Below are 13,318 nucleotides of genomic sequence, written 5' to 3' on the forward strand. Positions count from 1 at the left end.
AGGAGGGGCCGCGCGGGGCCGGGGGCGCGCAGAGCGAACAGACCGCCGCCATGTTCGGGGGGCTCGGCAGGTGCTTCGAGGAGGATCCCTTCTTCAGGTGAGGGGCGGGCGGGGACCGGCGCTCCGGGGAAGCCAGTTTGGGGCTGTAAGGGGGCGGTTGGGGTGCGTGTGAGGTGACAAGGAGCTCCGAGGACCGTCAGGGGTGGTGGGTCGGAGGCAGTCGTGGGGCTGCGAAGGGCCGGTCCAGGGCTGTAAAGAGGCGGCTGGGATGGGTCTAAGGCGGTGGGGGACTAAGGGACCGCCTGTGTTACGAGGCGCCGGCCGGGGGTTGTAAAGGGGCGGGTGTGAGGGGCCGGCCGGCGGTGAAGCGGCTCCGGGCGCCGCGGGAGCGGGGTCTGTGCGGGTCAGAGGGGTCGGTGGCTGAAGGACGGGGTCTGTGCGGGTCAGAGGGGTCGGTGGCTGAAGGACGGGGTCTGTGCGGGTCAGAGGGGTCGGTGGTTGAAGGACGGGGTCTGTGCGGGTCAGAGGGGTCGGTGGCTGAAGGACGGGGTCTGTGGGGTTGCAGGGCTCGGTGCCGGTTGAAGGACGGGGTCGGCGCGGTTTAACCGCCGCTGTGTTCGCACCCGGCACCGCCCGGGCCCCCCGAGCCGAGCAGGGGTTAAAGGCTTGAGCGATGTCCAACAGCAGAGCCGGGTCTCTGTCTCCACTCCCGACTGGGAGGGGCTGAACCCCCGTCCCGTGGTGGCACCGACTGAGGGGGAATGGTCACCTCCCTTGGATGGAGTCTCTTGGTTGTGTTTTTGTCCTTTTTTCCTAAACACAGAGGCTGAGTGTTGTAGCTTTTCCGGATTGATTTATTTATTTGTTTAGCTATCTCTCGGCTCTTGTCAGTGCCAGCACTACAGGCAGCACCCGGTGTTCTTCAGTTAAGACTTTGCAAACGCGTGCATGAGAGCACTGAGGACAAACTGTCTCCTTGTGCTGTTTCTCAAAGGGATGTTGGTGCTTTTTCTCAGCTGGTTGATTTTTTTTTTTAGTTCTTATTCCCTGGGAGGGTGGGGAGGCCCTGGCACAGGTTGCCCAGAGAAGCTGTGGCTGCCCCATCCCTGGGAGTGTCCAAGGCCAGGCTGGACGGGGCTTGGAGCAACCTGGGACAGTGGAAGGTGTCCCTGCCCATGGCAGGGATGGCACTGGATGGGCTTTGAGTTCCCTTCCAACCCAAACTTGTGATTCTACTTCTACGCCATGAGCACAGTGGTGGGTCATGTCTGTGTATTCAAGTCTAAGATCAGTTGATTCCCTGTGGGAATCTTCTTTTGGCACTGGAATCTAAATCTGAGTAGTGAGTTGTGCAAGTCCTTCTGCCCTCAGCCCAAACTGCTGAGTTATCTGCTCTGGCCCCATGTTGTGTCTTTGGTCAGAATCTAATCTTATAACAGCAGGTGAAAATGGCATCAGAGAACTCTGAGGAGCCTCAGTGATTGTTGTTAATCTTTAGAAAAACTATGAGGGATTTAATTACAGCCAAGATCAGGGGTGAGGCCTGGGGGGTGGATGAGGAAGGGGAATCAGGCCCTGTGCTGTGGGTTTGTTGTCTGATCTCCTGGTTACGGGGTGTTGTGGCTGAGGCTGCTCAAAGGACAACCCTCTGCTGAACTCCAGCACATTCCGAGCAGGGGGGGAGTTCCCAAAGCTCTACTGCAGGGATTAGTGCACTTGGTTTCCAGGAATATTCCTGCTGTTACAACAGCTCCTGAGTTCCCTGCAGGAAACTTCCCTGTGCGTGGAATTAAAGTAATAATGGAAATTAAGTCTTGTTTGAAATATCTGTGGCTTTCTTCTTGTTTATGAGTTTTATTTATTGTAGCCACTGAGGTAGGGAAAGAAGATTACAGGAGGCAGAGGAAGGGAGTGTGTGTGAAAGAGATGAAGTGGATATGGAGGCTCGTTTTCTTGGCTCTATCCTTGTAAATCTGTTTTGCATATCGTTAAGAAATGAGCTTATTACTGAGATAATCTTATCTCCAAATAGTGTAATAATGAGCTTGTGTTGCCTCATAAGGAGAGATTTTGATGCTGAACTGGAAATAGTGCCTGGGTTCGAGTGCCCACGTGTGAGCAGCTGTCCCAGGGAAGCACCAGTCACTCACCAAAGGTGTCCAGCTGGATCCAGCCCTGGAACCCTGGGCAGGTGCAGGACCTGTGTCTTCCCTGCCAAGAGCACTTGGCCTGTGCTTTTAATGCACCAAAGCACAGCTTTTGTGGTGTTGTGCCAGCTGTTGTCTCCAGAGGGGATCTGCAACTGCAGCCTCCCAGAACATCCCGAGGGGGGAAAGAATATCTAATGTTTATGTCTAAGATATTATCTAATAAAAACATATCTGAGAAATATATCTAGTAACAAGAAATATATCTAACAACAGGAAATATATCTAAGACAAAATACACTTTTCAAGAAGAGTAAAAGGAATTTATTGTTTTAAGACACTGATTTTTCACACCCTCCAGTAAGGAGTAAAACTGTACTTTTGCTATAACACCCTGAAAGGTTTTAGCTGGAAAATAGATCCTTAAACTTTGGAGCTGTCCCCTTTATTAACCCCTGCAAACACCTGACTGTCAGGTGAAGGTCAGGTTAATATGCAGTAGACAAAATTTTGTTACTGCAGAGTAGTGGAACAACAAATGTATAAATTGTTGGTCTCCATCCAGAATTTAATTTTAAAAATAATACAGTTTGTGACATGTGAAGGGCATGAAGTTGATGTGCAAAATTCTTATGGAGCTCCCTTTCTACATCACTTTTATGCTATAACAGAAATGTCTTTCTCATCAAAAGTATCTTTTGCCCCCTAAAAGAGATCAGAGTTAAAGTCAGATGTAATCAGTAAAAATCAGAGTATTCTACACCTCTTGCCATCCCATAAAATCAGTGATTGGAGCAAGGATCTGAAAGTCTTGCATCCTGCACTGCAGAGACTTGTCCAGTCCATCTCTATTTTTAAGGGTGACCTCCTCCTTTTGTAACTGTGGTTTGAGTTTCAGTCATCAGAGCCATCAGTTTAATTCCCTGGAATCCTTGTGTCCCAGATGGGTTCTCTGTTCCCTTTCCTTTGGTTTTGCCCACTCCAGGTCATACCAAAGCTTGACAACACTGGATCTTTTTAGGGCTGGCTCCCTAAAATATCCCAAGGGAACTGGGAGACTTCACTTCTGTTCCTGAGCTGTCACTCCACACTCTGGATCCTCATTCCCTGTCTCTGGCAGTGAGGAGCTGGATTTCCGAGATATTTCATAAATCTTTAATACAAACAAACCACAACCCCCCAGGGTTCCAGGTGCAGGTGAGGTGTGTTACAGCATGTTTTTGATGCTAAATTCCACCAGTTCTCCCTGTTTCCATTAAACCTCTGGAGTCTTGTCTTGCTCCTGTGTTGTGGGTAGTTTGTGAGTGTCCTGCTTTTGAACTGGAAGGGGCAGGGGAGAATCCTGATATGGATCAGTTCCTGCTGGAATACAATTCCTGTTCATTTGTGTTTGGTGACCAAACTATCTGAAGCTGGAGATCTGATGGAATTGTGCAGGTCCTGGGGAGGTGTTTGTGTCCTTCCCTCCTCTTGGCTCGTGCCTCCACTTTTTCCATCTGTTCTTCATCCTGAAGTGTGGGAACAGCTCCTTATCATGGCAGGGCTGGAGCCAAAGCTGGGAGTCGGGGCAGGGGCTGCTCCAGGACAGCACTAAAATGCTTTAAACTCTAAAGATCTCCTTGCACTGGGTGATTTTAAGTCTGGGTGTAGCTTAAAGGGATATTTTTAGTTAAAAATCCTGTTTGGAAATTAATCCTGCGTCATGTTTTTATCACTTAGAGGAGAAAAAAAAGTAATTAAATGCAGCTTTGGCAGAAGATCAAACTGGGCACGTGAGGTGGAAACTGGGGGCTGGAGATAAGGGCTGGGGAGCAGAAAGGCTGTCCAGGAGATAATGGGCATGGAAGGAGCTGGAGGGACAGCCTGAAGCTTTTCCTCAGGAGATATCCCGGGAAAGGTTGTGGTGTCCTGGATGGATGAGGGTGTGGGGAGTGCCAGGGATTGAGAGGAGGGAGGATGAGGTGCTGTTAAGTCTAAATAAACATACCTGGGAAGTGACTGTTCATGTTAATAGGGTGGCTTTCAGTAGAATGACAAAGAGGGAAATTAGATGGAGGGAGGAAATAATCCATGGGAAGTATTAATTTGGAGTTTGGACCTCAGGCCACAGCTGCTCATCCGTTGTGCTCCTGAAAAAAATCCTGGTTTGCTCCTCTTTTGGCCTCAACTAGAAATATTTAATTCTTGTCCAAATTAGAAAATGCAGAAAATCAAGAAAGTTGAGCAGTGTTTTCCCTGCAAGTCAAACTTTGGGAATGCCAATGGGGTTCTGTAGGTTTTTGGGAGAGGAGAAGGGGGGAAACCAACAGGAACACAAAAAGTCAGTGGGAATCTTTGTTCCTCAGCAGAGAAAAGGGATGTGGGAACATGATTTGTGGAGAGGGAAGGCAAAGGTGCAACAGTGGGTGACTAAAGGAGATGGAGCTGGCCTGAATTTAGAGGATAATGTGGATTTTCAAGCATCTGGGACAAGGAGGAGGAAAAGCAGGATGGGAGCTGGCAGCAGAATAAATTTGAGGGGTGAGGAGAGGGAATCCAGTGGGATGTGAGGAGGTCAGTGAGTAGGACTGTGCCAGGCTTTGGGAGACGAAAGGGGGAAAATCAAAAATAAATTCTTTTAATATCAGGTGTTGGAAGTGGAAATAGAGATAAATAAAACATAGGTGAGTTTATAGTTCCTGGCAGAGAATAAACGTAGGCTGGAGTGGGAGATGGCTGGGAAGGATGGAGTATTTCTGGAAAAGACAAGGAAAAAGTAATACAGCCATTGAGAAACAAAAGAGTTCATTAGGAACTGGAGATTGTCCACTTGGGTCCTATGAAAATAAAGGTTTTTGCATAAAGAACCACGTGGAACGATTGAAAAATGGGGTTTGAAAGCTTTCAGAGCCATTGGATGTGGCTCGGAATGAACCCCAGCGAGTCACCCTGTGGAATGTGTTTTCCAGGGATCCCTTTGCTGCCCACCATGAGCACGTGAGGCAGATGATGAGGAGCTTCTCGGAGCCCTTCGGGAGGGAGCCGTTCCCGAGCCTGCCCGAGGGCAGGGACAGAGGGGAGCGAGCGCTGGAGCGGAGAGCGCGCCCGGACTCCCGGCTGGCACCGCGCGGGACACGCAGGGTACGTGTCCCACTGCCCAGGGAACGGGTCCCACTGCCCAGGGAACGGGTCCCACTGCCCAGGGAACGGGTCCCACTGCCCAGGGTACGTGTCCCACTGCCCGGGGAGCGGATCCCACTGCCCGGGGAACGGGCATTTCCTGGGAAACACGGCCCTGGGAACCTTGGTGCTGCTGTTTCATCGCCCGGTGCAATGGGAATAACTCCTCTCTTGGGCTCATCCCTGCCAGGCTGAGCTCAGCTCTGGGTGTTCCCTGCTCAGTCACACACGATATTCCACGGACAAACCAAACACTTCGCGCTTGGTTTAGTCAAGATTATGTAGTAAATGTTTCTGCTACATAAAGGCATTAAAAAATGTCCAAGGACAGAGACTTCCCTGAACACCTATTCCCTTTTTATGTTCACTTTACTTAAGAGGGTACCTGGATATGGCTCTTGCCATCCCTGGAAGTGTCCAAGGCCAGGTTGGAGCAACTTGGTCTAGGGGAAGGTGTCCCTATCCATGACATGATCTTTTAAGGTCCCTTCCAACCCAAACCATTCCCTGGTATCTTTATGCCTTCCCTGTGCATTTTAGTGTCCTACCTTCGGTTATTATGTTTGGCACACCCCCGTGTTTCACCCTCTAAGTAGAGATTTTAAACACAATTTCATCTTTGCAGCAGTGAATAAAGGCTTCACGCTCCGTATTTGGGCTGATTCTTAATGTTTGCTCTGGATACAAGCCTGTAACAATTAAAGATCAGGGAAATTGATACAAAATTTAGTATTTCTGGATGTTGCCAACTGAGACTGAGAGGTTGGCAGGGATACTTTGAAATAAAGTGTCTTTTCAACTGGGCACACAGGACAGTTCTCTGCTGCCCTGCTGCAGCTCAGCCTTTTCCCAGTGCTGTATCTAGAGAGGATATACACTGGGAGGTTGTTCCTTTCCCTGTACATATTTAGCAGCTGCAAATCTCCTGCTGAATGGAGTTTAAAAACCGTTGGAAGACAAAGGCACGTGATGAGGGCTCGTGGCTCTGGGCCAGGTTTGGGTGGTTGGTCCAGCCCAGATAGTCTGAGCTCAGTAAAGCAGAGCTCAAACCCAGTGTGTCATTCCTTCCCCTCCTCATCCACTGCCAGTCCCTTCAAATATAGAAGCTGCTGGATCTAATTAGGGCAGAGCTTTGCTCTCCTGATCCTTAGGCTTTGGATCAGCAGGTGCCTAAACCTGGATTTTTTCCTTTAGTAAAGGAAATGTCAAACTGCCTTTAAAGCTTAGGGGGTTGTGTCCCTGCTCCTGCAGGGAGGGGTCAATGTGAGCCCCCCAGCAAAGCTTTCCTTTGGTTGCAGCAGGAAGTTAAAGGTCCAGGAGCACTGTGAGAGTTTGAGAAGCACAAAGGAATTCCACACCTGCCAAAATCTTTCCAGGATCTTTTGATGTCCCTCACGTTTCACCAAAGACTTGGCAGATGTCACACGAGACTCAGCACTGATGAGTCTCATCATTTGCTCCACCAGTGATTTAAACACTCAAAATTAGGTTTTTATGTAGGAAAAGGCTGAACCCTTACTGCCATGTAAAATACACTTGTTTCAAATTACCCACGCTGATTACTAGTGTTGTAATTTTATGTTTAATTAAACTGTAGCAGGCCTAAAACTGCTTTAAAAGAAACTAAATTAGTTGCAAAACCTGCCATGTGTGTCACTAAAGCATTCAAATTTGAAACCAGCAGCAGTGTCAGTTTTGAGGGAAGAGGAGGAAAGGGGATGGAGCAGGAGGAATGGAGTGAATATCTTAAGAGACACTGTCATTTAGGTTTGTTGGGTTATTTGATTGTCCTGTATATTAGACAACTACTTTACAGCTTTCAGTGTGTATTATAAACCAAAGTTTATAAACTTTTTATGGCTAACAACTTATTTGAGAGGATCTCTTTTGCACTTGATATATATATATATATAGGAAGAAATAGATTATTTTTTACAGTTCTGCCCAGTGTGTACTGCCAGAAATCTGAAGAGTTCCTGAAGATATTCCAGAACTGGATAATTCCTTCCTTTTGTAGTTACAGTTCCTGTGAAGGGTTTGGTCCTTCTGTGTGCCCCGCCTGTCTTTGGGCAGGCCTTTCTCTGACCCTCCCATCTTAGTTTCCTGGAAACATCCCAGTGTTTCCCAGGATCTCCCTGCCCTGTCATACTGGGGTGCTCACTGGCAGTGGGTCAGAGGTGTTGATTTGTTGATTTTAATAAGCTTTCAGTGGTTGCACAGCTGGAGTGGAGCATTTCAGGCCATGTCTGGAGCTCTGAGCCGTGTTTAAATCACATCACAAGGGGGTTTGTGGTGTGCAAATGTTTCTCAGCCTCCAGCTCTAAGTGCTTTTAGTACATCCTTATCAATATTTATTAAATGTGGTGGCAGCTCTCACTGTCTAATATCATTAGTATAAATATTTCTACATACCCAGAGACTACTTGATATTATTAATTACCAAGTTCTCCTGAGTGACTGGTTTGATTTGACTGGAAGTGTTTAATGTCACCTGCTGTCTATAGAAGTTATTTCTGACAACAGGTAAAATACTTAAATCTGTTGGTCCTTTTTTTTTCCAGGCAACAAGCTACTCCCTCATGCCCTTTGCAGGCTTTGGGATAGGGGTTAGTATCCCAGGAGTAGCTGCTACTCCTGCTAGTGGGTGTATGCTGTGTGTGTAACCAAAGCATGGGCTCTGTGCTTGCAACCTGCCTTTGGGGGTGAATATTCAGAGACAGGGAATAATATCCTTCAGCAAAGACTGTTTTTCCCCTTGCTAAATAAAAATGCTGGGCTTTGATCCCTGGATATGGATGGGATGGTCCTTGGAGAGACTCCAAGCTCTGAGTGCTGCCTGTGGATGGACATTGGCAGCTTGAGCGTGTTTGTGGGGGTGATCCCACAAAACCAGGAGCTCTGGTCACAGCTGAGGCAAACCAGCTCCTGGAGGGGGAATCTCACTGCAACTGGCCTTGGAGTGTTGTTCTGCTGTAATTTGGGGGGCTGGAATATCCTGTAAAATATCTATAATCTGCCTGTAATTCAGAGCCCTTAAGGATTCCAAATTCTTGTACTCAAGAAATGAGCTGAAGATTTTATATATCTGAATTTTACTTAGTTTGGGGCTTAAGCTGCAGATTCAGTTTTTAAACTTTGGAATTAATTTATTTCAGTTTAAAGCACGAAGGGTCACACAGTACTTTTACAGCAGAACCTGATGAGGTTGGAAGGTACATGAAAACTTTTGTAAAATAAACTCATATTGTCTCCAGTTTGACATCTGAATGTCCAGTCTTCCACTTCCATCTTCCCAGTATCTCCAACTTAACCAAGCTTCCATGCTACCTTCAGTTTTCCTTGGAAAAGATGCATTTTGGCTTGTCTGTGTGTGTGAATTGCAGTCTGAAAACCTTTCTGATGCTCTGAGTTGCATTAAAAATGCATGTAAAAAACAGCTTCAGGACTGGAAGAGTTAGAAGAGTGTGTTTTAACTGTGATATCTTTTTATCAGGATGCAGATTTTGGGGATCCATTTTCTGCCATGGACAGGATGATGTCAAACATGAGGAACAGTATGCTGGAAATGCACAGGAAATTTGTAAGTTCTTCTAAAATTGGTTATAAAATTAACTATTGAAGAATGACAGTTATTTGAAATGTCACTCAGAAAAATGTTACTCATCTCAAGGAGACAGTGAGAATTTATATTTTTTGCCCAGACTATATTGTGGTTATAATTTTTCTTTAGTCTTTGAAAGTAAAATTGAGAGTGTTGCCCACCAGGCCTTATCCGGGGTGCCAGGAGAGTTAATTTAATCACAATAAAATAGTAAGAAATACCTGTTACCACCAGATTTCACTGTTGTTGATGAGTTGCTGTTGCTGTGTAGGATGACCTGTCCATGAACCCCGATGGACACACGTTCAGCTCCTCCTCCATGATGACTTACTCCAAAGTGGGGGATGAACCTCCAAAGGTTTTCCAAGCCTCGGCCCAGACTCGCACGGCCCCGGGAGGTGTAAGTATTCCTGGCATCCAGCTAAAGCTGGGCTGCCCTTACCAGGATTGAGGTTCAGCCACACCAAACCACGCTTTGCTCAAAGTTCTTCTCACTGGAGAGAGTTACTCTTGTCATTCCCAGAATCCCTGAGGTTGGAAAAGCCCTCCCAGCCCATGGATCCTCCCTGTGCCCCATCCCCACCCTGTCCCCCAGCCCAGAGCACTGAGTGCCACGGCCAGGCCTTCCTGGGACACCTCCAGGGCTGGGCACTCCAAACCTCCCTGGGCAGCCCCTGACAGTGCCTGACCACCCTTTCCAGGGAGAAATTCCTCCTGATGTCCAACCTGAGCCTCCCCTGGCACAGCTGGAGGCCGTTCCCTCTCCTCCTGTCCCTTGTTCCCTGGGAGCAGAGCCCAACACCCACCAGCAACACAAAGAAAATGTAAAAAGTGAGGAAAATACATGTCTCTCAAACACTGCTTTATATTAAAGGCTTCTTAAAGGACTCTTTTCCTCCTTGTAATTTATATGCTTTAAATAGAACCTAAATAAATTATATGTTTATCCAAAACTGGAAAAACACTGCCAGAACAGCTGATTCTCCAAGGCAGCCTCTGATGTCTTTCTCTTTGCTATAATTAATCCTTTTCCTGCCCATTTAAACTCCAGGAGAGGCATCTATTTCTGCCAGCCCTGCCTTTGGATGCCCCCTTTGCTCAGGCATTACATAACCCCGAGCTGGAGCTGCCCTTCCAGCCACTTCCCTGCAGCTGTTGTGTCTAATTCTGCCCAGACCTTGGAACCTGAGCCCTGAAAGCCTAGAACTGCTCCCTAAAGGGGCAGCCCTGGGGCTGTGCCAGCTCCTGCACACTCTCACTCATCACAGTGGGTATAATAATACCCCATGGACAGCAGGATAAGTGGTTGCCTGGGTTTCAGGCCAGTCAACACCACAACCTAATAATGAGTTGTTCCTCACACTGGGAATTTTGCCATCGGGTGTTGCTCGTTCTGTTGTCAAGGAGAATGTTGAAGACTTGGCTGTGTAGTAAATTTAGACTGGGGTTTTTCCCTCCCTCCCCAATAATTAATGTCCAGTTAAGGTTAATCTTCCTGTCCGTTGGCAAAAAGAAAATAGACTTGATTTGTGTTTTGTTGGTGTATTTTCAGCCAACACAGTAAATGGGATAATTGGAAAAGCCTGTGAAACCTGACTTTTATAAAGGAAAGATATAAAACATTTGGGGGAGGAAATAACTTCACAAGGGTCTGGAGTGACAGGACACAGGGAATGGCCTCCAGAGGGCAGGGTTAGATGGGATATTGGGAAGGAATCCTTCCCTGGGAGGGTGGGGAGGCCCTGGCACAGGTTGCCCAGAGAAGCTGTGGCTGCCCCTGGATCCCTGGAAGTGTCCAAGGCCAGGTTGGACAGGGCTTGGAGCAACCTGGGCTAGTGGAAGGTGTCCCTGCCCATGGCAGGGGGTGACACTGGATGGGCTTTAAGGTCCCTCCAACCCAAACCACTCTGGGATTCTGTGAACTGTTTAACTTCTGTTTTGGTTGGAAAGATACTGATTTTCCCCTTTTTTTTGTACAGGTTAAGGAAACAAGAAAAGCACTTAAGGATTCTGAAAGTGGCCTGGAACAAATGGCCATTGGCCATCACATCCAGGATCGGGCTCATGTCATCAAAAAATCCAAGAACTGCAAGACTGGGGATGAGGAGATGAACCAAGAATTCATCAACCTGGATGAAAGTAGGTCTTTTTAGGCAGTTCTCTAATGGGCTTTACACTGTTTCACACAGCAGTGTGGGAGTTCCAGCTTGAGGCATCTTAAAAGGGACTTTAAACAGACTGAAAGTCTGCACATCAAATCCTCTTTCCCCAAAAAATAGCTGCAGACCATGTGGAGAATCATGGACTACAAAATAAAAAATCACTACTCAAACTCACTGATATTCATTATGCTTATTTTCTTGTCTTTATTAAAAATAAAATATAAATTTATCTGTGTTCCAGATGAGGCCCAGAGCTTTGATGAGGAGTGGCAGAAGGAGGTCATGAAGTTCAGACCATCCAGAACTAGAAGCTCTTTAGAAACTCCAAAATCCAGAAGTATCAATTACAAGGAGAATGGATCAAAAAGGTAAAAACAGTTTCCTACCTATATAAGGCAGGACTATATAATATATATAATAATAATATATATAATATATACCTATAAAAGGTAGGAGTAATTTCCTGAATAAGGAAATTCCAGCAGCACAAGGAAAATCCAATTCTGGAGCAGATGTGTTCATGAACAGCCAATTCTTGTCATGCTGAGGAGGAACAGCAGGTTTTATCCCTCCTTTTCCCCTGGCGATTGTGATTGTTGTTGTTGTTGTTTTCCAGAGAGAAGCTACTTGGAACTGGAGGTTCCAGAGTGCCCAAAGATTCCTTGGAGTCTCTCAGTGTGAAAGGAACACACGTCCCCCTCAACAAAAGCAACAGGAAATAAGTGGCCCCATTCCCCCGGGATGGAGTTTCTCCCAGCAGATAATGGTGCTCATGTCCATACAAATACACGGGATATGTGACCAATCTCTGTTTGTGTTGTGCCTTTGCTCCTCCTGGATGTTCCTCAACCTTCAGCTCCTCAGTTAAACCCTCTCCTTTCAGTGAACTAAAAAACCCAACAACTTTCTGCCTGAAAGCACTTTATGGATTATCACCAATTCTGTTAAAAAAAGCAGTGATTTGCAAAGTTTTTCTGCTACAACTGCACCAGTCTCAGACTTTATCAAGCCTGGCAGTGCAGCTACTTTTCCCCACTCTATAAGTTGCACAGAAAATAAATTCTCTTCAGTTTGTGTGGCTGAAATGATTTTTAGGTGGTGCTTAATAGGAATTGGAATACCTTAGAGCCACTATATATATATCTCTCTCTTTAAAATCACACTGGAAATTCTTACAGAACCCCCCCCATTCACCCTGTTTTAACGTGAAGAAAAGCGAAATACTAAAATGGCAATACTTTATCGTTTTTAAGTTCATAAGCTGGGCTTGCACCTCATTTTCTGCTCCTCAAGTGTCCATTTTGTACCTCTGATGCTCTGTGTGTTTAGTTTGGAGTTGGCCCATCGCTGTTGAGGATTGTCTGTAGTAGCTTTTAATCACCTCATGTGTCCTAAGAAACTCAGCTGGCACTTATTAATGGGAAAAATATGTGGGAGAAATGAGTTTAACTGGAATGATGTCACCATTTCTCCTGTTCTAAGGAGCCAGGAGAGCCCTGGAGACAGGAAACCATCTCCCCTCAGCTGAGTTTGTTCTTTGTGATGATCCCAAATCTCCATTTGATGTCCCTGGATGATGTTGTTTGAGTCTGATGTTCTAGAAAAGCCAGGAAAATCCCTGTATTCCAGGTGTCCACGTGCTGTTTTGTCACACAGAATTATCCACATGTTGTAGCATAAAGAATTTCTGTAAATTAAATAACATTACATAAATTCAAGACTATATTAAGTGTAGCCTTAAGAAGCACTGTTTATATGATAAAATAGCATTTGTAAGTTAAGAGTAATATTTGTTTGGCCAGAAAGCCTTTAAATCATATTTAATCTTCCTGCAGTTTCCCCAGATTATTTAAGTTTAATGAAATAATGTTTTTAATAATGTTGAAAAATAATCACCAGCACTTTTGTTGAGCTCTGACAAAGGGAAGGACAATTACTTGTTGTTTCTTGCAGTGGTCTCTTCCTGTTCTTAGAGCAAATATTAGTGGCAATAAGTTCATGTGATCAATTATTAGTGGCATTAATTGGGGTTATTCAACCATCTAATGAGCAGTGAAGGCAAGGGGGGGTCAGGGGGTGCTTTGACACCCCTTAGAGCACAATCCAGGGGCTCCTTTTCCCTCCACTGAAGACAACATGGCTTTTGCAATTAATTTAATAGACAATATAGTGCTGTGGAGGCGTTTTCCAGGTATGTCACTCAAACTTCCCAGTAATTAACAGCAGCAAAGTTTTCCAAGTTGGAACTT

The 13,318-nt window shown here is 46.1% G+C and overlaps 1 protein-coding gene across 1 annotated transcript; it reads left to right on the plus strand.

Moving 5' to 3' along the window:
* MLF1 (myeloid leukemia factor 1) lies at positions 1 to 12,154 on the plus strand. The gene is made up of 7 exons (XM_027730554.2): positions 1 to 97; positions 5,096 to 5,267; positions 8,800 to 8,886; positions 9,179 to 9,307; positions 10,887 to 11,046; positions 11,311 to 11,437; positions 11,686 to 12,154. Exons 1-7 carry the CDS (start codon positions 51 to 53, stop codon positions 11,789 to 11,791), a joined length of 828 nt encoding a protein of 275 aa, XP_027586355.1. The 5' UTR covers positions 1 to 50; the 3' UTR covers positions 11,792 to 12,154.
* The last annotated feature ends 1,164 nt before the right edge of the window (positions 12,155 to 13,318 follow it).

The sequence above is a fragment of the Pipra filicauda genome, unplaced genomic scaffold, assembly GCF_003945595.2.
Source record: "Pipra filicauda isolate LSUMZ 115617 unplaced genomic scaffold, ASM394559v2 scaffold78_size3787270_pilon, whole genome shotgun sequence".
Taxonomy (NCBI): domain Eukaryota; kingdom Metazoa; phylum Chordata; class Aves; order Passeriformes; family Pipridae; genus Pipra; species Pipra filicauda.

Coding starts and splice junctions, on each gene's coding strand:
- MLF1 (XM_027730554.2), top strand. CDS start 51: ATGTTCGGGGGGCTCGGCAGGTGCTTCGAGGAGGATCCCTTCTTCAG. Junction 98..5,095: donor GAGGAGGATCCCTTCTTCAG/GTGAGGGGCGGG, acceptor TGTGTTTTCCAG/GGATCCCTTTGCTGCCCACC. Junction 9,308..10,886: donor CTCGCACGGCCCCGGGAGGT/GTAAGTATTCCT, acceptor TTTTTTGTACAG/GTTAAGGAAACAAGAAAAGC.